The sequence below is a fragment of the Odocoileus virginianus genome, chromosome 33, assembly GCF_023699985.2.
Source record: "Odocoileus virginianus isolate 20LAN1187 ecotype Illinois chromosome 33, Ovbor_1.2, whole genome shotgun sequence".
Lineage (NCBI taxonomy): Eukaryota > Metazoa > Chordata > Mammalia > Artiodactyla > Cervidae > Odocoileus > Odocoileus virginianus.
The window spans coordinates 12,640,491-12,663,269 of NC_069706.1; the positions used below are offsets into that span (position 1 = coordinate 12,640,491).

The 22,779-nt window shown below is 37.8% G+C and overlaps 1 protein-coding gene across 13 annotated transcripts in view; it reads left to right on the forward strand.

The window, feature by feature from the left end:
• MRTFB (myocardin related transcription factor B) overlaps nt 1-22,779 on the forward strand; it is a 211,080-nt gene that overhangs the window by 143,615 nt on the left and 44,686 nt on the right. For all 13 annotated transcript variants that reach the window (XM_070460849.1, XM_070460844.1, XM_070460848.1 and 10 more), the window contains 3 exons: nt 12,735-12,800; nt 18,268-18,323; nt 19,459-19,534. In XM_070460849.1, the coding sequence (XP_070316950.1) occupies nt 12,735-12,800; nt 18,268-18,323; nt 19,459-19,534 (198 nt within the window). The remainder of the gene's footprint in view (nt 1-12,734; nt 12,801-18,267; nt 18,324-19,458; nt 19,535-22,779) is intronic.

A 22,779-nucleotide genomic window follows, 5' to 3' on the forward strand; every position in this document is an offset into this window, starting at 1 on the left:
GCAGCTCGCTGGGTCAGTATTCGTGGCTCATTCTGTGGAGCACAGGCTCAGTAGCTGTGGCACAGGGCTTAGTTGCTCTGAGGCATGTGGGATCTTCCTGGACCAGGGATCAAACCCATGTCCTCTTCATTGGCAGGTGGATTCTTAACACTGGATCACCAGAGAAATCCTAAGGTTTACTTGCATGTTTGTTTTTTTTTAAATTAACAATGTTGTCTCTCCTTTTTCTAAATGGAAAATAATCATAATATAAAAACTCCTGATCAAAATGCTGTTTGTACTTGGTAATATCAGAGGTTTAGACTTATGTGTATATTGTGTATATATTTGCTTCAGACAGGAAGTGGTGGTTGGACTTTGCTTAATCAGTGCAAACAGCATGACTCTTAGAAGGCAAACCACCATTTTATTTCTGGTCTCTTTGTATTCATTTATTTGAAACAATTTGAAGAAGAACTTTATTTTATAATTGACAAATTAGGCCCATGAAAATACAACAAAAGGTCTGTAATCTTTGGTTGTAGTCTTCTGTAATCTTTTTACCCTCTATGAGAGTACTTAAGTGCTTTCTGTTGGTACTGTACAGCTGCTAAGCCGTGTCTGACTCCTTGCGACCCCGTGAACTGCAGCACGCTAAGCTTCCCTGCCTTTCACTATCTCCCTGAGTTTGAGTCAGTGATGCCATCCAACCATCTTATCCTCTGTCACCCCCTTCTCCTCTTGCCCTCAATCTTTCCCAGCATCAGGGTCTCTTCCAGTGAGGCAGCTTTTCACATCAGGTGGCCAAAGTATTGGAGCTTCAGCTTCAGTACCAGCCCTTCCAGTGAATATTCAAAGTTGGTTTCCTTTAGGATTGACTTCTACACTTCTCTAATACAAGCTGAATTTCACATTAATTGTAAATGGAGGTGAAATTACTGTCTATCAGTTTTCCATGCTCTTTTTTACTCCTTTGCCCTTAGCCTTCCCTTTTTCAAAAGTCTTCTTTTACCTTCAAAACAGTATAATTAGATTTAAATATAATTAGATGTCACCAACATCAATTCCAAAATGTCTGAAGCCTCAAATTCATACAACTAAGCAAGACAAGTGTTGGTTCTGTCCCATGATAATCACTTGCCACATACAAAATCCTCTTGGTATTTATCCTTTATTTGGCTAGAATTCTCTTTCCTTAGAAAATAGTAACTCAGTTATATGCTGTAAGTATACCATGCAACTATGCTGTAAGTATACCATGCAACATTAAGTAAAACACGTTAATTAAAGTTTCTATATGGTGAGCATTGTAAAAGGTGCTAGAATATAAGGACAAGGTCTAGAAGGGGAATTAGAGGCCCCACCCAGCACAACAAAACCTAGAATTTGGTGTGGCAGGGAATGCAGTGTAATACATAGCTGTTACTGTAGTCATCAAATCATTAGAAGACAAAGTCACCATTGGTGGTTAATGGAATTATGATAGTGAGAGGGGCTAGCCAGCCATGAGTGGGAATTAAGAAATTTGATTATCGAGTAATTAGTTTCTTAAGGCCTGTTGTTCTGCCAACTGTTCCATTTTTTCTGTTGAGATAAAATTCACATAACATAAAAGTAACTTTTTTAAAGTGAACAATTTCAAGGACATTTAATGTATTCACAGAGTTGTGCAAGTACACCTGTATCTAGTTCCAAAATGTTTTCATTAGTCCAAGGGAACACCTTGTGGTCATGAAGCAGTTACTTCCCCCCAGTTTCAGGCAGCCAGCAGAGTAGCTGTCTCTTTGTATTTACCAGTTCTGGATATTTCACATCTGTGGAATCATATAATATTTGACCTGTTGCCAGCTGGCTTCTTTTACTTAGTGTGATAGTTTTTTAATTCATCCATGTTGTCACACATACAGTGCTTCACTTGTTTTACAGCTGAATAATATTCCACTGTATGGATAGACTAGAATTTGCTCGTCCGTTCATGTGCTGATGACATCAGGACTGTACCCACCTTCTGGCTGTTGTGACTAGTGCTGCTATGAACATGAGTGTGTATGTGTGTTTGAGAGCCCATTTTCACTTCACCTAGAAGTGGAATTGCTGGGCTGCAACTGTTCTTAACTTAAAAATTTCACGTGATGAGCTTGAGAAAGAACTGCCAAATGTTCTAATTTTGTATCTTGTCGTCTTTTTCTCTGATAAAAAATGATATAGTTCAGAGCCATTGAGTGACTTGCTTGTTTCTGGACTGACTTCTCTCCCCTAAGCTGTTACATTATGAGTTGGAGCATTTTAGGGAAAAATAACCATGTTTTTCTTTTCCAACTTGTTCTTCACAGTCTGCAGTGAGTATTTCAGACCTTCTTCACTGGCCTCAAACTGACTTTTCCTTCATATGCATCTCATTTTCAACAGATGATCTTTCCTCCTCCTTCTTTGAGAAATTAAAAGCCATCATTTGAAAATTCGCTGGACATCCCAGACCAAATCTATAAACCCACCTGCAGCCATATGCAATTCTCTGTGCCCTCCTGTCATGATGGAGGAAGAGATGTTCTTGTTTCCTTTGAATCCCAACCCCCTTCAGGAAACTTGCTGCCTCTTGCTCTCTCTTTTATTCTCATTCATATTCATTCATTTCCGTTCTCTCCCTCCCCAACCCCACCCCCTTTCCCTGTTGCTCTTTATCACTTATAAACCTGTTCAGGTATGTTCCAACCTTAAGTTCCACACCCCTCAAGCCTTCACCTCGCTCCTACCTTGCTGCGCAGCATCTTGGAAGCATCTCTGCCATTCCTGTCATTCTCACACTCGCCCCTCCTTACTCCCTAGCCTCTTCAAGTCCCATTTCCCTCCATCACTCCACAGAGCAGCCCCTCCATGTATTGCAGCAGCAGCAGCCTTGGGCCCAACCGGTCATGAGCCCTTCTGGAAACACTTGTACACACACTCTCCAGGCTCCTCCTCTTCCTTGGGCATCTTCCGCTTGTTGCCTTTTTTGACTTTCACCCCCATCCGACCCATAAAAGTGGGCTGTAACTTGGATTTCCTAGGAGCTTGCTCCTGGGTTTGGTTGGTGCTTCCTCTTTCTATATTCTCTACCAGGGCAAACTCCCATGGCTTCAAATGCCACATAAGTGACAACATCCAAATTTTAGTCTTCTGCCAAGACCTACCTTCTGAAATCTGGAACCGCGGAACCAATTGTCACTTTGCCATCTCCACTTCTAACTCAGGCATATCCAAGACTGAGCGCCCTAAATGCCCTCATGTGTTCTTTATCCCAGTTAATGGTCTACCCAGGTTCGTAAGACAGAATCCCAGGCACCATCTTTATCTTTTCTCCTTCAAACACAGCATCCAGTCCTTTACCACACAGTGCTGATTTTGTTCTAAGTACGTATCAAATCTCTTCATTACATCTCTCAGCTGTGTTGGAGTTGAAGAAAAAAAAAGGGAAGCCTTATGCTTACTAGGTTTCTATCCTGGAATACGAGAAAAATTCTACTAAATTTATAAATCAGTGTATGGTTTACAAGAGAAAACTTAACCAGTTCTTCTGACACCCACTGTAAATATCTCTGCACTCAGTCAAAAACCAGCCCTATCACCCTCACTGATTCTTTTGATTGCTCTTGTTCCCTTACTGTTCAGTAGTTATATCAAATTTTACTGTTACTTTGGCATGACATTGTTGGTAGTTGTGGCTAAGAGTAAGTGATCTTTGTTTCTGAATTTAAAAATTACTTTATGGCCTGATGATGTATATTGTGGGGAAAGGATGAACAGAAAGAAAGGTACTCTTTTTATCTTGTAAATGGGAAATAGATTGGTGCAACCATTTGGACTGCAAAGTGACTCAAAATTTCAGATGTGTGTATTTGTATTTAAGTGTTTATACACAAGCACAAACATAAGGGATGCCACAAAATGAAAATAATCGTTGCAGCACTGTTAATAATGGCAGGAAATCTGGGAACTTCAGAGTACAAAATTGATACATCCATATGTTAGCTATAGCCAGTAAGAAGAATGACCTAGATTCCATGTTTTGTTTTCTTTTTTTTTTTTTTTTGAAAGTTTTAATTTTTATTGAGGTCCAGTTATATATTTTTTCTTTTATTCCTTTTTTTTTTCCATTTATTTTTATTAGTTGGAGGCTAATTACTTTACAACATTGCAGTGGTTTTTGTCATACATTAAAATGAATTAGCCATAGATTTACATGTATTCCCCATCCTGGTCCCCCCTCCCACCTCCCTCTCCACCCGATCGATCCCTCTGGGTCCTCCCAGTGCACCAGGCCCGAGCACTTGTCTCATGCATCCAACCTGGGCTGGTGATCTGTTTCACCCTAGATAATATACATGTTTCAATGCTGTTCTCTTGGAACATCCCACCCTCGCCTTCTCCCACAGAGTCCACAAGTCTGTTCTATACATCTGAGTCTCTTTTTCTGTTTTGCATATAGGGTTATTGTTACCATCTTTCTAAATTCCATATATATGTGTTAGTATACTGTAATGGTCTTTATCTTTCTGGCTTACTTTGCTCTGTATAATGGGCTCCAGTTTCCTCCATCTCATTAGAACTGATTCAAATGAATTCTTTTTGATGGCTGAGTAATATTCCATGGTGTATATGTGCCACAGCTTCCTCATCCATTCGTCTGCTGATGGGCATCTGGGTTGCTTCCATGTCCTGGCTATTATAAACAGTGCTGCGATGAACATTGGGGTGCACGTGTCTCTTTCAGATCTGGTTTCCTTGGTGTGTATGCCCAGAAGTGGGATTGCTGGGTCATATGGCAGTTCTATTTCCAGCTTTTTAAGAAATCTCCACACTGTTTTCCATAGTGGCTGTACTAATTTGCATTCCCACCAACAGTGTAAGAGGGTTCCCTTTTCTCCACACCCTCTCCAGCATTTATTGCTTGTAGACTTTTGGATAGCAGCCATCCTGACTGGCGTGTAATGGTACCTCATTGTGGTTTTGATTTGCATTTCTCTGATAATGAGTGATGTTGAGCATCTTTTCATGTGTTTTTTTGCCATCTGTATGTCTTCCTTGGAGAAATGTCTGTTGAGTTCTTTGGCCCATTTTTTGATTGGGTCATTTATTTTTCTGGAGTTGAGCTGGAGGAGTTGCTTGTATATTTTTGAGATTAATCCTTTGTCTGTTGCTTCGTTTGCTATTATTTTCTCCCAATCTGAGGGCTGTCTTTTCACCTTGCTTATAGTTTCCTTTGTTGTGCAAAAGCTTTTAAGTTTCATTAGGTCCCATTTGTTTATTTTTGCTTTTGTTTCTAAAATTCTGGGATGTGGATCATAGAGGATCCTGCTGTGATTTATGTCGGAGAGTGTTTTGCCTATGTTCTCCTCTAGGAGTTTGATAGTTTCTGGTCTTACGTTTAGATCTTTAATCCATTTTGAGTTTATTTTTGTGTATGGTGTTAGAAGGTGTTCTAGTTTCATTCTTTTACAGGTGATTGACCAGTTTTCCCAGCACCACTTGTTAAAGAGGTTGTCTTTTTTCCATTGTATATCCTTGCCTCCTTTGTCGAAGATAAGGTGTCCATAGGTTCGTGGATTTATCTCTGAGCTTTCTGTTCTGTTCCATTGATCTATATTTCTGTCTTTGTGCCAGTACCATACTGTCTTGATGACTGTGGCTTTGTAGTATAGTCTGAAGTCAGGCAGGTTGATTCCTCCAGTTCCATTCTTCTTTCTCAAGGTTACTTTGGTTATTCGAGGTTTTTTGTATTTCCATACAAATTGTGTAATTATTTGTTCTAGTTCTGTGAAAAATACCGTTGGTAGTTTGATAGGGATTGCATTGAATCTATAGATTGCTTTGGGTAGTATAGCCATTTTGACAATATTGATTCTTCCAATCCATGAACACAGTATATTTCTCCATCTGTTTGTGTCCTCTTTGATTTCTTTTATCAGTGTTTTATAGTTTTCTATGTATAGGTCTTTTGTTTCTTTAGGTAGATATGCTCCTAAGTATTTTACTCTTTTTGTTGCAATGGTGAATGGTATTGTTTCCTTAATTTCTCTTTCTGTTTTCTCATTGTTAGTGTATAGGAATGCAAGAGATTTCTGTGTGTTCATTTTACATCCTGCAACTTTACTGTATTCGTTGATTAGCTCTAGTAATTTTCTGGTAGAGTCTTTAGGGTTTTCTATGTAGAGGATCATGTCATCTGCAAACAGAGAGAGTTTCACTTCTTCTTTTCCTATCTGGATTCCTTTTACTTCTTTTTCTGCCCTGATTGCTGTGGCCAACACTTCCAAAACTATGTTGAATAGTAGTGGTGAGAGTGGGCACCCTTGTCTTGTTCCTGATTTCAGGGGAAATGCTTTCAGTTTTTCACCATTGAGGGTGATGCTTGCTGTGGGTTTCTCATATATAGCTTTTATTATGTTGAGGTATGTTCCTTCTATTCCTGCTTTCTGGAGAGTTTTAATCATAAATGGATGTTGAATTTTGTCAAAGGCTTTTTCTGCATCTATTGAGATAATCATATGGTTTTTATCTTTCAATTTGTTAATGTGGTGTATTACATTGATTGATTTGCGGATATTAAAGAATCCTTGCATTCCTGGGATAAAGCCCACTTGGTCATGGTGTATGATTTTTTTAATATGTTGTTGGATTCTGTTTGCTAGAATTTTGTTAAGGATTTTTGCATCTATGTTCATCAGAGATATTGGCCTGTAGTTTTCTTTTTTTGTGGCATCTTTGTCTGGTTTTGGAATTAGGGTGATGGTGGCCTCATAGAATGAGTTTGGAAGTTTACCTTCTTCTGCAATTTTCTGGAAGAGTTTGAGTAAGATAGGTGTTAGCTCTTCTCTAAATTTTTGGTAGAATTCAGCTGTGAAGCCATCTGGTCCTGGGCTTTTGTTTGCTGGAAGATTTCTGATTACAGTTTCGATTTCCTTGCTTGTGATCGTTTTGTTAAGATCTTCTGTTTCTTCCTGGTTCAGTTTTGGAAAGTTATACTTCTCTAAGAACTTGTCCATTTCTTCCAAGTTGTCCATTTTATTGGCATAGAGCTGCTGGTAGTAGTCTCTTATGAACCTTTGTATTTCAGTGTTGTCTGTTGTGATCTCTCCATTTTTGTTTCTAAATTTGTTAATTTGGTTCTTCTCCCTTTGTTTCTTAATGAGTCTTGCTAATGGTTTGTCAATTTTGTTTATTTTTTCAAAAAACCAGCTTTTAGCTTTGTTGATTTTTGCTATGGTCTCCTTAGTTTCTTTTGCATTTATTTCTGCCCTAATTTTTAAGATTTCTTTCCTTCTACTAACCCTGGGGTTCTTCATTTCTTCCTTCTCTAGTTGCTTTAGGTGTAGAGTTAGGTTATTTATTTGACTTTTTTCTTGTTTCTTGAGGTAGGCCTGTAATGCTATGAATCTTCCCCTTAGCACTGCTTTTACAGTGTCCCATAGGTTTTGGGTTGTTGTGTTTTCATTTTCATTCATTTCTATGCATATTTTGATCTCTTTTTTGATTTCTTCTATGATTTGTTGGTTATTCAGAAGCGTGTTGTTTAGCCTCCATATGTTTGAGTTTTTAATAATTTTTTTTCCTGTAATTGAGATCTAATCTTACTGCACTGTGGTCAGAAAAGATGACTGGAATGATTTCAATTTTTTTGAATTTACCAATCTTTTTTTTTTTTTAAGTAAATAATCAAACTATGTGAATGACATGATCCCATCCCATATATTTCCTTTGCATAGTCTATATTTAACATTGTCAAAATATTCACAAAACATTCTCTAGAACCATAGAAATTTAACAGCGGTTACCTTTGTGGAGGAGGACTGGAGGTCTCTGGTAGGATGGACTGGCTTTCACTTTTTTTTTTAATTGAAGTATAGTTGACTTACAGTGTTGTGTTAGTTTCAGGTGTATCACAAAGTGATTTATATTTTTAGATTATTTCCCATTAAAAGTTATTACAAGATATTGAATGTAGTTCCCTGTGCTATACAGTAAATCTTTATTGCTTATGTGTTTCTTATAGTTGTTTGTGTCTGTTAATCTTATATATATACCACATCGTCTTAAATCAGTCCTCTTGATTGTCACTTGGGTTGTTTCCATGTCTTGGCTGTTGTAAATAGTAAGCACTGGAGTCCATGGATCTTTTTGAAATAGTATTTTCATTTTTTCTGGATACATATGCAGGACTGGGATTGCTGGATCATATGGTAACTCTGTTTTTGGCTTTTTAAGGAACCTCCATACTGTTTTCCATAGCAACTGCACCAATTTACATTCTCATAAAACAGTTTTTAGGGTTCCCTTATACCCTCTCCAACATTTATTATTTGTAAACTTTTTAATGATGACCATTCTGATCAGTGTGAGGTCATTGTGGTTTTGATTTTTATTTCTCTAATAATTAGCAGTATTGAACCTCTTTTTCATGTACCTCTTGGCCGTCTGTATGTCTTCTTTGAAGAAATGTCTATTTAGGTCTTCTGCCCATTTTCTGATTAGAGTGTTTGATGTTTTTTTTTTTTTAATTGAGCTATAGTATGATCCGTTGTATATTTTGGGTATTGTCAGTAGCATCATTTGCAATACTTTCTGCCAGTGCAATAGATTGGGTTTTCATTTTGTTTATGATTTCCTTTGCTGTGAAAAAGCTCTTGTTTCTTTTGCCTACAGAGACTGATCTGAGAAAATATCTTTTACTTTTTTTAATGCCCTTTTTTATGTGCATGTGCCACTTTTAATAGAAATATTCTTACAAAACATGAATTTTTAAATAGAGAAATTATTGGTACATATATTGATACATTTCTGAGTCCCAGGCTTAGCAGGAAAGCATTCAAGATGTGACTGCTTACTCTGGGACTACAAAATACCCGTTCACAGTAAAGCACTAAAAATATGGGAATCTTTACAGAACTAACCTCATGGCCTGTATGTAGCCCACCAGGCTCCTCTGTCCATGGGATTTCCCAGGCAAGAACACTGGAGTGGGTTGCCATTTCCTCCTCCAGGGTCTTATTTAGGGGCCAGTTAATCCCTCCTGTATCTTAAGTTCAAAAGATAATATGAAGATGTTGATTTTTCTAAATTGTTTTGTTATTCTAGGGCCAGGCACCTAAATACATTTAACAATGTTTTGCCAAAGTCCAACTACTTCATTCTCTTAACTACTCAAACGTCTTAAAAAATAATTTTAAAAAACTGGAACCAGGGTCTGTTTTTTACCTAATATTATCTTCAGAATCAATACATAGTCAATACTAGAGTATTCTTTAGTTTCCCATCTTTGCTTTTGCCATTGATTTACCTAGCCTTCATTTGACTGGCTCAGGGTTTGACTGTGTTTTTTCTCCCCTCATAATTCTGCAGTTTATTCTGTCCCGTGTCTTGTAATTAAATAACATACATCGAATCTTCTCTCTGCCTTGCAGACAAACACTCATCTCCCCCAACACCTACTCATCCCACCCTCCTTCATACCCCATAACTGAAACTCTCTGTTTATAAGGAATTTCTAAGACCATGGCTGCCTGCTATACTGCTTCCCAGAAAGTGTCATTTCTGCCTTGTTTTTGTAATGTACAGCCCTCAGATGTCCCCTTGCAGGTCCCCTGGCTAAAAACTGTGCTTTGTTTTGGCTCATTCAACTCATGGTAAACTGCTGTATGTTGTTTAAAATGCTGCTAATACGGGTTTTTTTCTTTAGAGTGGAAAGGCACTTTAATTACATCATATTATGGAAAGATTTCAAACATTCTATTTATAGAAACGAAAGAGAATAGACATAATCATCCTGGTTCAGATAGCAGCTAAACATTTGAAAGGGGTATAAATATTATATGAAAGACATTATTCTAAGGGGTTTTTTTGTTTTTTGGTTTTTTTTTTTTTAATATTGGAAACTAATGCTAAAGTCTTGTTCTAGAAGCACTTTAATCCATTTAAGATGCAGGAGAAAGGAACTAAAAGAGGATACTTTTTACTATCTGAGCTATTTCTGATGGTGAAGAATGACATTTCCTCTTTGCTATTAGATTAAAGCTACCTTTCATTTTTCAGAATGGTGGTTAAAATTGTTACTTTTCTTGTATGTAAAAAAGAGCAAGTTCAAAACATTTATGTTGGGACTTCCATGGTGGTCCAGTTGAGAATCCACCTTTCAACGCAGAGAATGCGGGTTCAATCCCTGGCCAGAGGACTAAGATCCCACGTGCCATTAGGCAATAAAGCCCACCACCAGCGACAAAGACCCAGCACAGCTAAAATAAACAAACAAAAACCACATATGTTGACACAGTCTTGTTTTTTGTCTGTTGTAACAAGGAATAACACCAAGAATTTTCAAAATTATACTCATTTTTCTCTTTGTTGAAATGTAGTAGGAAACCATGAATGTTAACCTTAAGAGGTAATAACCCACATCATCTTGGAAAAATTCAAAAATTAATTAGGAAATTTTTCTCTAAATGCAGTGGATGTAAAGTAGTCTATATTCATGTTTTCACATGTCTACTATAATTTCACAGATGATGGTTTGCATAAAAATTAGTCCTTACTTTATGGCCATGCCTTATATGGACCACATAAGGACATTCCTCCTTTTAGGAATTAAGGAATAAACTTTTTTTTCTCTTTTTTTTGGCCGTCTCCACAAGCGGCACTTTATTCTGGCGGGGGCGGCTGGCCCGTCACAGGCTGAACCAGCCCAGGAATAAACTTTATACACAAAAATATCCACCATAGCATTAGACATAGGAGTTGCAAAAATTGGAAACAACCTAAGTGATCGATAATAGGGATATATTTAATAAAATATGCATATCCACCCTCATTCCAAGATGCCATTTGCCTAAAAATATGTATCATGTTTGACACATTTGTCTCACTAGTATGATGCCTTGTTTGTTTGTTTTAAACCAAACAAGGGGGCTGTTGATGTTTTCTTTACCCTTTCTATTTTACTCCTTTCTTTGAAGACTCCCTCAGGAGGAAGGAAAAATACTACTGCTGGGGACTCTCCAACAGACATGGACCACCATGTTCCAGAAGTGTCAGCCTTTGAACTAGAGATTGTTCTGACCCTGTTCTCTTCTCAGTATTCTTTTCTTGGGATTCTGCCTCTTGAATATGACCACCTTGATTTCAGACAAGCATTAGCTTCGACATTCACAAAAGAATGTCAGAGTATGCAGACATTTGGGTGTTTTCAGATCCACATGTCATCTCCCTGGTTATATTTGTTCCTAGTGAAGTACAGTGGGAACATAGTATTCTCAATAAACTGTAAGTTATCAGGGAAAAGATCTTCGTGTTAGAGTATAATTGATTCAGAGAATTGCAAAACATTCTAATTGAGAACCATGTGCATATATTTTTTGACTTATTGATTTTTTCTTTGCTGCGTGTAACAGAATCTTATCTCAGTTGCTTCAGTATAAATGAGATGTCAGTGAAGTTTTGTGGTCCTATGGCCCCCAAAAGAAGCAAATAAAAATTTTTTTTCGATATTGAGTAAAGGATGACATTCATATTTAGCAATGAATATGAAAATAAAAGCTGTTTTACAGTCAGGTCTCTTTTTGAAGTATATCTAAGAGTGGGCTCTGCTCTGCAGTCAGACCAAGCAAAAAGCAAGGCTGTGACGTGAGGGCCGCAGGTCCCGCAGGTCAGGCCTCAGGTTAACTGCAAGTCGGAACCATTATGGGCATTGCATTGAGCCTGGTCCAAACCAGCCTCATCACACACTTGCTGAAAAGAACACACAAAACTGTCTTATTTCCCTACGATTTAAGAAATACACACAGGTAATTTTTTTCTTTTTTTGCATATTGACAGCCCTAAAGCGTGCCCTTAGTAATCCTGACCTTGGTTTTCATCCATGGTCTGAAATAAAAATTAAACATATAAACTTAAAATTGAATGTAGGCTAAACCAAGGAAAATGTTTTTCATAGTTACTTCATTTGTTACTCTTTTTTGAAATCAGTTCACTTTCCAGATAGAAACACAGAGATGCTATGAAAGGAATCTGCTTGAGAAATCTAGGGGAAAAATATATATTTTATTAAATTTGGCCAACAGGATTTCCCCATTTTGTGATAGGTACCTTGTTTTCTACAAGTTGAGTGATTCATTTACTCTCTTAATTAAAATGGTTAGGTATCAGTTGATTTATGGCTTTATTAGAACTTCTAGAATGAGATACAGTGTTATGTTTGTACACAGATTATTAAACTTTAAGGTCTTAATTCAGAAATTTTCCCTTGGGTCATTAGTAGTATCTCATAGGTCTAATTTTTGTTATGAAGTTGGCCTTCTTTAAAGCTATTTAAGATTTATTCCAGATGGAGTAAGTTCCTCTGGATACATTTATCTTTCCTTAAAATACATTTTTGCTATTAACTTATTTTTAAAAAAGCTAAGGAATCTTACTAATAAGACAGTGGATACGCCAACTATTTTTGTTTATTTGCTAAGTATGATGTGATTTTATTTATTAAAAAAATACTTATTAGCTTTAATCATTAACTTAAAATTATTAGCTGGCTAAGCAAAAAATATGCTGAGAGAACTTCAGAGTTCACCCAACAGGCAGAAATCATAAACGGGTTTTTTTTTTTTTTTTTGGACAGATTGAATGGTAGTATCCCTATTCAGTTATGAAATAGAAGATTAATTAAGCTTAATTATATCTCCTCTGGACCTTACAGTTGCATGTAAACTTCAATGGTGATTATTTCCTTTTTACAGTGCTCCAGCTGAGGCTGCAACAAAGGAGGACGAGAGAACAACTAGTGGACCAGGGCATCATGCCACGTAAGATTGCATCCTTGTCATTTCTAATGTGATGTAACAACATGGGCATGTCTAAAAAGAAGCTGCATCACACTCTACTTTCAGTGTTATCTGTTTAATCCATATACAATTATTCAGTGAATTTACAAGGAAAAACCAGCCATCAGCATTGCTGATGGAATCATTTAAAGTACATTCTGGAAACCAGATGCCACTTAAAAAATGAACTTGGATTTTATATTATCAAAAAGTACCTTTAAATTTCTGTAATTAGGCTAATACCAGTTCTTCAATTCAAATTCCAGCCCTAGTTTTAAAATAACTGAAATAATCACTCTAGATCTAAGTGAATCCAAAGATACTTGCAAAAGTAGCATAATAAATTAATTCAAAACCTTATTTGTTTAATTCAAATTAATTATCTTTGCTAGATGATGGTCTGTATAATTATGCATCTCAGTTCAGTTCGGTTCAGTCGCTCAGTCGTGTCCGACTTTTTGCGACCCCATGAACCGCAGCACACCAGGCCTCTCTGTCCATCACCAGCTCCCAGAGTCTACCCAAACGCATGTCCATCGAGTGGGTGATGCCATCCAACCATCTCATCCTCTATCATCCCCTTCTCCTCCTTCCCTCAATCTTGCCCAGCATCAGGGTCTTTTCAAGTGAGTCAGCTCTTCGCATCAGGTGGCCAAAGTATTGGAGTTTCAGCTTCAACATCAGTCCTTCCAATGATCACCCAGGACTGATCTCCTTTAGGATGGACTGATTGGATCTCCTTGCAGTCCAAGGGACTCTCAAGAGTCTTCTCCAGCACCACAGTTCAAAAGCATCAATTCTTCGGCGCTCAGCTTTCTTTATAGTCCAAGTCTCACATCCATACATGACCACTGGAAAAACCATAGCCTTGACTAGACGGACCTTTGTTGGCAAAGTAATGTCTCTGCTTTTTAATATGCTGTCTAGGTTGGTTATAACTTTCCTTCCAAGGAGTAAGCATCTTTTAATTTGCATCTCAATTACAGGACTAATAAATATCCTATTTATAATTAATAAAATCTTCCTTGCCCAAGTAAAGATATTTCGCCAAGTAGCTTTAAGTTTCATCCCTTCATTTTTCAGTTGATTAATTTTAGAATATTTGTCCAAGGTGATTCTTTCCCTTTAATCACCAAACACAGCCCCGCCCATCAACAGAAAATTGGATTAAAGATTTACTGAGCATGGCCCTGCCCATCAGAACAAGACCCAGTTTCCCCCTCAGTCAGTCTCTCCCATCAGGAAGCCTCCATAAGCCTCTAATCCTTATCCTTCAGAGGGCAGACAGAATGAAACCTACAATCGCAGAAAACTAATCAAACTGATCACATGGACCACAGCCTTGTCTGACTCAATGAAACTATGAGCCATGATGTGTAGGGCGACCCAAGATGGACCGGTCATGGTGGAGAGTTCTGGCAAAACGTGGTCCACTGGAGAAGGGAATGGCAAACCACTTAAGTATTCTTGCCTTGAGAGCACCATGAACAGTATGAAAGGCAAAAAAATAGGACACTGAAAGATGACCTCCCCAGGTCGGTAGGTGCCCAATATGCTCCTGGAGATCAGTGGAGAAATAACTCCAGAAAGAATGAAGAGACAGAGCCAAAGCAAAAATAACACCCAGCTGTGGATGTGACTTGTGATGGAAGTAAAGTCCTATGCTGTAAAGAGTAACATTGTATAGGAACCTGGAATGATAGGTCCATGAATCAAAGTAAATTGGAAGTGATCAAACAAGAGATGGCAAGACTGAACATTGACATTTTAGGAATCAGTGAACTAAGATAGACTAGAATGGGTGAATTTAACTCAGATGACCATTATATCTACTACTGTGGGCAAGAATCCCTTGGAAGAAATGGAGTGGCCCTTATAGTCAACAAGAGTCCAAAATGCAGTACTTGGATGCAACCTCAAAAATGACAGAATGATCTCTGTTCATTTCCAAGGCAAACCATTCAGTATTGCAGTAATCCAAGTCTATGCCCCAACCAGTAATGCTGAAAAAGCTCAAGTTGAATGGTTCTATGAAGACCTACAAGACTTTCTAGAACTAATACCCAAAAAAGATGTCCTTTTCATTATAGGCAATTGGAATGCAGAAGTAGGAAGTCAGGAGATACCTGGAGTAACAGGCAAATTTGGCCTTGGAGTACAAAATGAAGCAGGGCAAAGACTAACAGAGTTTTGCCAAGAGAACGCACTGGTCAAAGCAAACACCACTCTTCCAACAACACAAGAGAGGACTCTACACATGGACATCACCAGATGGTCAATACCGAAATCAGATTGATTATATTCTTCACAGCCAAAGATGGAGAAGCTCTATACAGTCAGCAAAAACAAGACTGGAAGCTGACTATGGCACAGATCATGAACTTCTTATTGCCAAATTCAGGCTTAAATTGAAGACAGTAGGGAGACCACTAGACTATTCAGGTATGACCTAAATCAAATCCCTTATGATTATACAGTGGAAGTGACAAACAGATTCAAGGGATTAGATCTGATAGAGTACCTGAAGAACTATGGACAGAGGTTCCTGATATTGTACAGGAGACAGTGATCAAGACCATCCCCAAGAAAAAGAAATGCAAAAAGGCAAAATGGTTGTCTGAGGAGGCCTTACAAATAGCTGAGAAAAGAAGAGAAGCGAAAGGCAAAGCAGAAAAGGAAAGTTATACCCATTTGAATGCAGAGTTCCAAAGAACAGCAAGGAGAGATAAGAAAGCCTTCCTTAGTGATCAATGAAAAGAAATAGAGGAAAACAACAGAATGGGAAAGACTAGAGATCTCTTCAAGAAAATTAGAGATACCAAGAAAACATTTCATGCAAAGATGGGCTCAATAAAGGACAGAAATGGTATGGACCTAACAAAAACAGAAGATATTAAGAGGTGGCAAGAATACACAGAAGAACTGTGCAGAAAAAATCTTTATGACCCAGATAACCACGATGTTGTGATCACTCACCTAGAGCCAGACATACTGTAATGCAAAGTCAAGTGGGCCTTAGGAAGCATCACTACGAGCAAAGCTGGCGGAGGAATTCCAGCTGAGCTATTTCAAATCCTAAAAGATGATGCTGTGAAAGTGTTGCACTAAATAGGCCAGCAAATTTGGAAAACTCAGCAGTGGCCACAGCACTGGAAAAGGTCAGTTTTCATTCCAATCCCTAAGAAAGGCAATGCCAAAGAATGTTCAAACTACTGCACAGTTGCACTCATCTCACTCGCTAGCAAAGTAATGCTCAAAATTCTCCAAGCCAGGCTTCAACAGTATGTGAACTGTGAGCTTCCAGATGTTCAGACTGGATTTAGAAAAGCCAGAGGAACCAGAGATCAAATTGTCAACATCAGTTGGATCATCAAAAAAGTAAGAAAGTTCCAGAAAACCATCTACTTCTGATTTATTGTTTATACCAAAGCCTTTGACTATGTGGATCACAACAAACTTTGTAAAATTCTTAAAGAGATGGGACTACCAGACCATCTTACCTGCCTCCTGAGAAATCTGTATGCAAGTCAAGAAGCAACAGAACTGGATATGGAACAACAGACTGGTTCCAAATCAGGAAAGCAGTACGTCAAGGCTGTATATTGTCACCCTGCTTATTTAACTTATGTGCAGAGTACATCATGCAAAATGTTGGGCCGAATGAAACACAAGCTAGAATCAAGGATTGCCAGGAGAAATATCAGTAACCTCAGATATGCAGATGATACCACCCTTATGGCAGAAAGCAAAGAAGAACTAAAGAGCCGCTTGATGAAAGTGAAAGAGAAGAGTGAAAAAGTTGGCTTAAAACTCAACATTCAAAAATCAAAGATCAAGGCATCCGGTCCCTTCACTTCATGGCAAGTAGATGGGGAAACAATGTAAACAGTGAGAGACTTTATTTTCTTGGGCTCCAAAAATACTGCAGATGGTGACTGCAGCCATGAAATTAAAAGTCACTTGCTCCTTGAAAGAAAAGCTATGACAAACCTAGACAGCATATTCAAAAGCAGAGACATTACTTTGCCAACAAAGCTTTTCCCCACTCCCCATTTCCCATTACTTTCCCCACTCGCTGCAGCTAGAGAAAGCCCATATGCAGCAATGAAGACTCAGCACAGCAAAAATAATTTTTTTTTAAAAGGCAGAGAATTCATGTTGATGTATGGCAAAAACCATCACAATGTTGTAAAGTAATTATCATCCAATTAAAATAAATGAATTAGAAAAGCCAAAAAAAAAAAAGCCAGAGGTTATAAAAAAAATTTTTTACAGAAACTGATTTGATAATCTGCCAAATTTTTTTTACCACTACATACTTGATATGAGCCAGTCAAACAGGATGAAAGTATGGTGCTTTAAACGTCACTGCAAAGCCAGCTATAGTCTGCTTTTAGGAGCTGGTCCCTAGCCAAACCTGTTTGGGCTGGACTTGTGTGATTCTTTGCTGTGCATTAAGTACCAGAGTCGAATGTTACCAAGAACTGATTGCTCAATTCTGAGAGGTGACAGCCCAGGTAAGCCTAGTCCTGATTCCCATCCCCGTCGCCTGACTACCCACAGTGATGACTGCAGGGTGTGATCAGACGGTGATGGATATAAACACTAACGATTTTTCAAAGATTATGTTTACTGAGAGAAATACTGTAGTAGGTAATACTTTTAAGTACTGCCTGTCTCTCTGGGACTCTGGAACATTTAATGTACTAGCAGTTAACCGATTAAGGAATCACTGTGTCTTTAGAGTGAGTTGCATTATGGTATGGTAGGAAGAGCATGAACCTGCCAAATTCAGAATTCTAGATTTAAATTCCACTTAGACGACCATCTAGCTGTATAACTTCAAAAATTCCCTGAACCTCTTTGAGCCTTTCACCTGTACTGGGGCTAATATGAACCTCACAAGGCTGTTGTGGTGATCAGCAGCAATATAACTGTAGATTGGACCACAGAGCATGCGACTGAGTGTATTGTAGGCTCTTGGTAAGCGGCAGGTCTGATCCCTTAGACATGGTCTGCAGAGTGTTCTTGTGTTCAAGGCTAGAGGACACCAACGTTAACTGCCCTGAGGACCTGTGGACTTTTTCCAGTAGCTTGTGTGACCGTAACAGCAAGACCTGTTAAGGAGCCATCCAACAGTTCCCTTGGTAATGGTAATTTGCCCCAACTACAGGCTGGAACTAGTCTCACCTGATATATGTGTTGTCATTATGTTTATAACTCTATTTTAAATGTTCACTTGTTTTATTTGTGAAACATGTAATTTTAATTCTGAAACATTCAAGGTTTCAATTTTGAAGCTGTCCTAAAGGAACTAGGAAATAAATGGAACTGTAGAGGCACACTAATAAGATTAAGAGGAAATATCACCATGATAATACTGTAACATTTAACTGAAGTATTAACTCCTCTATTTATACCATGGAAATGATTTCTTTTCCTCTCACAGCTCTGAAGAGCCCCGCGGCATTCCATGAGCAGATAAAAAGCTTGGAACGAGCCAGAGTAAGAAATTTTCATTTAAAATGTTCTGCCTCTTTCTTTTGTGTTAAAATACCTGTGGACAAGTAATAATCTTACTCCTACATATGTCAGTAGAGAAAATAGAGTGTGTTTTCAAGATACATGGTATATGGAGCAGTGTATCCTGGGGTAGTTTTATCCTGAAGGTTTGTAGAAAATACAGGACATTCAAATTTTGTTCTTTAAAGCTAGTAACCTAGTTTTGTACATAAAGGAAAAATCACACTTCTTTCTTGCTTTGGGGGCATAACAAGTGTTTAGAATAATGATGGAACATCTCTGCCGGTTGTTAGCTCTGCAGATGGATAACCCAAGGGATGGATTTATACCAGATCCTTCCTTGGGTGGTTTCCCTCCCAGGTCTATGTTAGTGGGACATTTGACCAAGGCTGGGAGAATTTGACTGAAGGAGAAGTGTTGCCATATTCAGCTCTGTTTTATTCTCTGAGGTGACTCCATCATAGTTGCATTAAAATGATGTTTATTATTTTTCTTTAAAGGACCACTATTTGTTCTTTTCATTTTATAGGAAACTTCTATCATGCAATATAAAAATGAACATGTTCCACAATTTCCTTAAGAGTTTTCCCAAGATGCAATAATGATCTCTTAGAGTCATATAAACTACAAAACTCATTTTAAAGCCATATTGTTTAGAATTAATACAGTTCTGAATAAGAAAATATGGTTAAAGCCATGAATTCATCAAAGACAATACATTGGAATTTTTAGGAAATGTGTTATCTAGGTGAATTTTTACTTGACCTGAAATGTAGATTTTTTTTTATTTCTAGATACTTATATGTTCAGATCCTCTGTTCAAAAGTCATCTTTAAAATTATTAGCCTCTGCTTTTCCAAGTTTTAAAGTCTATAAAGTGCTTACTTTATATCAACATAGACTTCAAATCCCTGTTCAATTTTGAAGGCTGCAATTTAAGCCCTGTATTGGATAATAGTTTCTCACAGAACTAATTTCTACTCTTTTCTTTCTCTCAAAATCATGACCAAAAGCATACGCAATTTATTTAAATGGAGTTACCTTGATAAAAAAAATGTAAAACCACAATAAATCATAAACAATTTATGGTAAAACTTTCTCTTTCTCTATCTAAAAGACCGAAAACTTCTTGAAGCACAAGATTCGGAGTCGACCAGATCGTTCTGAACTTGTCAGGATGCACATTTTAGAAGGTAAAAGTTCTGTTTCTGCTTATCTTGCTACATTTTCTCAAGAAAACAAGTGAGACTTCCACCATTTCTGTTTATTTCTATTTTAATAACTTTTTACCCCACAGGCTGACATCCTATCAATTGGATAGCAGCATGAAGACCCCAAACTAAAAGTGTTATGTTAGATACATGGGGAAGGTCCACTTCTCCAAATAACCAATTGATGGACTGAGTCTTCCCTGCCCACTGAGGGTGCTTATGGTGTCTCTGCCATACTGTTCTGGAAAAACATTCTCCGTCCACATTTCACCAGTGGGCAGTGTGTGCCCACTCACCATAAAGGGTGTGATAGACACAAGTCTAACCCTAGATTTTCAACTACTTGGACCCTGTTGTGTCTACCTGGGGCAAGCCCATACCTAACATTTTTCTTTGTTGCTGCTTACCCACAACAATCCAGCTTGATCTGACCATTATCACAAACAAGCTCCCCTCAGCCCACCACATTTTCTCCATGCCTGAGCCTCATCTTTTACAAAGCTGGTAAGAACAATTCCATTCCATCTTTGGTGAGGCCTGTGGCTCAGGTCGTGGCTTTTTCTCTCTAAAGATAAAGCCTTCTTGGAAGGTGGTACTTCTACCATAAAGTCCCGAGATACATTTTCTTCCATTGTTTTGCTTCACTGACTTAATTTGTTGAGCAAGACGAGGAGCCTGACCTTGTGATAGCCTTGAGAGTGTGAAACCTTGAGAAGATACAGCAACTTCTCAAACATTTAGAGACAGTTATTAGGTAGGAGAAAGATTTAGATTTCTCTGGCCTAATAGATAGAATTAGGTTGATATTACAGAGTATTAGATTTTAGCTTAGCATAAAGGTCAGTCAGTTGTCTACAAATAAAATCTTCAGAAAATGACATGGTTGTCCTTACTAGAGGTGTTGGTTCTCTGGCCAGCAAGCTAGGCACCAGTCGGATGCCCCCCTTCATGGAGCTTACATTCTAGTGGCAGAGAGATTATACGCAGGCAAAACAAGTCAATTACAGATTGTGAAAAGTGCCCTACAGGGAATAAACACAGACTGACACCATGTAAAGAATGTTGTAAAGCAGTTCCAAGTATCAAGATGGTCCCTAAAACCCCAAGTAGAGTCTCTTCTAATCCAGATAATCTATGACTAGGTAACTATCTTCGTGTCTGGGATGGGAGGCAAGAAGTCTATGCCTTTCTCCACTTCTACTGGACTAAAAAAAGCTTTTCCAGAACTCCAGTGGGTAGGGTAGGAGCAGCCACAAGCTGTCAGGGATAAGTGAATCTTCAGAGAAGCAAGTTTGCTGGTAAGTAACTTAGTAAATGACTCCTTCTGTGCCTGAAAATATCTTGACCTGTAAGAGACATTTTTGTAGAAATGACACTGCCTGTTTCAATTTGTCGTCTGACTGTAACAGGCTTTATTAACATAATTAAAACTAAGGCAAATGCGTTTAACTGTCAAAAGAAATCATATTTGCTTTTTCTAAAAACAGACTCTTCAGCATTTAAAAACCTAATTATACATAGGAATAAACCATAAGTGATGTCTTTAGGACATCTATTCTGAAGTTGAGATTTTTGAAGTAAGAAAGAATGTCTCATCTATAATTTTAAAAATACCTTAAAACCACCAGCAACTTATTTTTCCATCATCCCAATTTTGATTGAATTAGATGTTTGGCAAGCAGAAGTTTAAATTATTTCCTGAAGTTTTACCTCTGCCTCATGGAGATGAAGATGCAGTTAGACCAGAATAGAAGCATACTGAAATGCCAGCCTCTACTTACTTGCTTTTGGAATATCTTCTTCCCAAACATTCCTGATATCACTTGGATAGTGTCAGTGGAAGGGAGGCAAAGGCATCTTCAGAATGATTTATATGATCTTCCCCCACTTATCGTCTTCCTGTGCAGTTAGAAGGGCTTTATCTACTAAGATTGGAGCCAGAGTTGTTTTATACAGGAAAATTATAAAAATGAGATGGACATATATGTTAAGTTATAGAAACATCCATTTATTTACCAATATGCCGACTTAGGACTAAGAACTTCACATGGGGAATCATCTGCAATTTCCATTCATGGTGGATCAAAATGTAAAGATACTTGAAAAGCAGTCTTTAAAAATCTTAAATTTTATCATTTTTCCCCCAAATCTTCTATAGTTGTTAGTTGTCCTGATGTGAGAGTGATTTTTTTTTTAATGACTTGCCTTTATCAAGTCATGTCAAAGCATTTAACTCAGGTTTCCAAGAAATAATCATTTTATTTTTGAAGTTTATGATTTCCCCGTAACATTTAGTTAAATTGTGAGTGACGATGGCAATCACCATAGTGATGCACTGTCTTGTGGACAGCCGAGATTGATTTTTTAAGCACATAAGGTGAAAAGAGAAGTGCTCCGCCGTGCTGAAGGGTAGTTTACTGGCCATAGGGTCTCTGTGCTTTGGCCCTCAGCCAGGACATCTGACCTAAAGAATGAAAAACATCAGACAATCCTGAGGTTACTACAGGGAGTTTCATTAAAAGACCTTCTACTGAATAATTTAAGGAGCAAGCAACTTTCAGCACAATATTGAGTTAATACCAATAGTCAGTCATAAATATTATTTAGAACAATGTAATAAAATGCTAATGAGCATTACCAGAAACACAGGAATTATGCAAATATATGCTGTTTATGAGTTACGATATTTATAGTAGTTTCACATCTATTATACAGCTTTATGCATTCGTGGGTACATGAGTTGATGCTTCTATATGACAGTTAATTACTGTGTAATTGAATGTCTCAAGGTTATTTATTCAGAAATAAATCCAAATTTTAATTATTATGAAGGACTCTGAGATGTACAGGAATATGATTTGTAGCTCTTGCCACCAACTCCTGCAGAGAAGCTTATATTCTGAGATACAGTGTCATCCCTTCAAAGAAGTGACTTTCCAATGAAGCCAAATTAAAACTGCAAGCTTCTTGAGCATGGACCGCATCTCTCTCCCCTGTTCATCCTCTGTATCCCCAGTACCTAATAGATGTGAATTTGACCCTCCTATCATAAATAAGCAATAGCAGCACACCGGTTTTGGCTTGAGTTCATATTAATTTGAGTCCAAGGACATCCACATTGTGTGGACAATATAAAGCTTTCCAGGACTAGAAATGTAAATTGCGGATGGGAGCATTCTCAAGCAGTCGTTATCTCTCCATAAATAAGTTTACACCAGTTAAATTAG